General features: G+C 52.5%; 1 protein-coding gene across 1 annotated transcript; it reads right to left on the reverse strand.

The window, feature by feature from the left end:
- Nucleotides 1–2190: 2190 nt before the first annotated feature.
- NGA_2098700 (uncharacterized protein) lies at nucleotides 2191–2469 on the reverse strand (the record flags this gene model as incomplete). Its single annotated transcript, XM_005854830.1, has 1 exon — nucleotides 2191–2469. A coding segment is annotated over one exon (279 nt), but the record flags the coding sequence as incomplete, so codon positions are not given.
- Between the last annotated feature and the right edge of the window lie 61 nt (nucleotides 2470–2530).

A 2530-nucleotide genomic window follows, 5' to 3' on the forward strand; every position in this document is an offset into this window, starting at 1 on the left:
TGCATGCACAAATGGAAAGACACGATTTAGGAAATTTTTTTAATGAGAAGGATGAAAGCGGCGTCGCGGAGGGGAAAAGCTTTATTTACCCTCAACAGTTTTGAGTGCTGGTGCTTTGTACATGCATGAGAGAGTGTTTTTTGTTTCCCTTCTTCCCCCGGGTGTCAAGGTCGAATGGAGGGGTGGGCGGGCGGTGGATTTGCGGATAATTTGAAATCGGAAATCGTGCGGACCCGAAAGTAGAGGCGTCTGTAGGCGCACAACAATGGAATGGAGGGAAGGGGTCTCGGATCGGAGACGATTGCAGGCAAATGTTGGCGTGACCGGCACTATTATTATGCCTTGGTAGGAGTATCATCAGTTTTTCCACTTTTAAGAGCTCGAAATGAGCGCGATGGTTAGGAGTTCGTACATCGGTCGGGACGGTGGAAACAGGGATGGGACTGGGATCGTTTCCCCATGCAAGGCCTCTCAGGGGGCCTCTGAGATACGCGAAACAAGTTCAGTTCAAGTTCAGGCATAGGTCCGCGAGGATGGAGTGTGCAAGTAATGCGTAATGCGATGAAGAAAGGACGGGGCGACACCCTGGGATTAGCGGGTGGGGAGTGAGTATGCGTGCCGGCGGAAACAGGGAAGGCGGAAAAGCGAGGAAGGTGCCTCGTTCTGCCCCGACATGTGCCTCCGCGGAGTAGGACTTTTGTACGGGCGTAGAGCAACGAGGACACGAAGAGAATGTTTAAACTTATGACGGAAAATCGGAAGGGATCCTTGCAGCAAGGCTTGTAGTTGCGGAGGAGCGTGCTAGGAACACATAGCGTGAAAGAAAAAGCAGAAGTCGAAAGACTGCCAGAATGTAGGAGACTGGAGAACGCTGGGTAGCTGATTAAGAGAAGGAAAGCAGCGATAATTGACAGCGCATGGAGGAGCCCGGTGAAAAATAAACATATTCTAACCCGCTACGCCACGAATGATGATCTGGTGACGGTCGTACATTGCTTTGGGCAAGGCGCCCTTCTCGACGATCCGCCCCTCATTATCCTTCTTTTGTCACCCGGAGACGCATTCAGCCTCTGTGTTTTCGTTTTTGACTATTCCACATTCAGCAAGCGGGAGCTTGATGCCCAGCGTAGCCATCCTATCTTGCCTACCACGTCTGCCTGAATGCAAGACTGACAAATGGCTTGAAATGTTTTCACAAGCACTGCGAATCCAGACAGTTGAGAGTCCAGACATCTTTCATGTGTGCGTTGCTCGTACAATATTCGAAATTATCAAGCAGGGTACACGAAAAGACTACGTACTCCACTAGGGAAAGCGAAGCTTTTCAGCGAGGAGGAAGCACTGCCAGCGAGAAAAGACGTGCTTCATTTCCACTGCCAAAAACGACGTGCGCGTGGGTAAAGGACGAAAAATCAGGGTTAGCAGTGGTACAAAAAGATGTACCAACTCTTCGATTTTTTTCCTGCCAGTATTTCGTGGCGTGAAGCGCTGAGGAAGGCAATAAGGGGCTTTCCCTTCCTCCCTTTCCTTCTCGTTCTATACCCCTCTTTGCATGACTTTTCTCGCTGTAGGACCATTTACAACCGTTCTTCTCCACATGTTTCTTTACCAAGCCAAAATCAGGGGCAAAACGATGAAGCCTCATCCTCCATTGCGGAAAGTTACACCAGGCCAGCGTCCCTCCTTCCTCCTATGCTCCATCTCCCTTCTAGTTTTCCTGATCGTTTCTTTTGCAGCGGAGCAGCCCGCCGCCAAAAGATCGCCACAGGAAGAGGAAAACGTCTTTGTGGCAACTACAGAATGGCAGGCCATCCCTCCTGGGGCCTCCGTACCGCCCGGTTTGCACGTTAAACTGGATCTTAGCACGGGGGAGAGGTTAGGAAAACTGATGGACGGACCAGAAAGACAAGCCTTAAGGCCGGCAGGACAGAGAAAGGAGGAATCTGCTCTCCAAGCCACGGATGTTGCGGGTTTTAAAAGTAACAAGACGGGCGCAAAAGGAATTCTGGACTCTGTCGTGATCAAAAACACTCCCGAGGAGACCCTTGAGGCCTCACAAGGTCCTCCTTTAAGCCGTCGAGGGACCATGTTAAAAGTGCTGAGCGGCCTCCCGCCTCAAGAACGAGCGAGCATGGGGATCGACTCTCTATTGGCCTCCCGTCCGCGGGCTGGCGAAGCTTTGGGGGAGGAAGTGGTGGAAGGGGAGGAAAGGGAGGAGGAGAGGGCATTCTGGAAGCAGGTGGAGACTCTGTGGGCGGAACGGCAAGATTTGCTCCTACAAGCCTACGAGAACATGCTGAAGCCGGCGGAGGAACTGGGGCGGTTGATCGGGGTCTTGAAGGAGGGCGGGGAGGAGGAAGTGATGCGGGCGTTGATGGAACTGGAAGATTGGTTGTCAGACGTGGACATGGCCCAAGACTTTTATACCTTAGGGGGGTGGCCGCTGTTGGTGAGCAAGTTAGGGTGGGAAGGAGGGAGGGAGGGAGGGAGGGAGGTCCAGTGGCGAGCCGCTTGGGTGGTGGGAAATGCG

Source organism: Nannochloropsis gaditana (genome assembly GCF_000240725.1).
Source record: "Nannochloropsis gaditana CCMP526 unplaced genomic scaffold scaffold371, whole genome shotgun sequence".
NCBI lineage: Eukaryota > Eustigmatophyceae > Eustigmatales > Monodopsidaceae > Microchloropsis > Microchloropsis gaditana.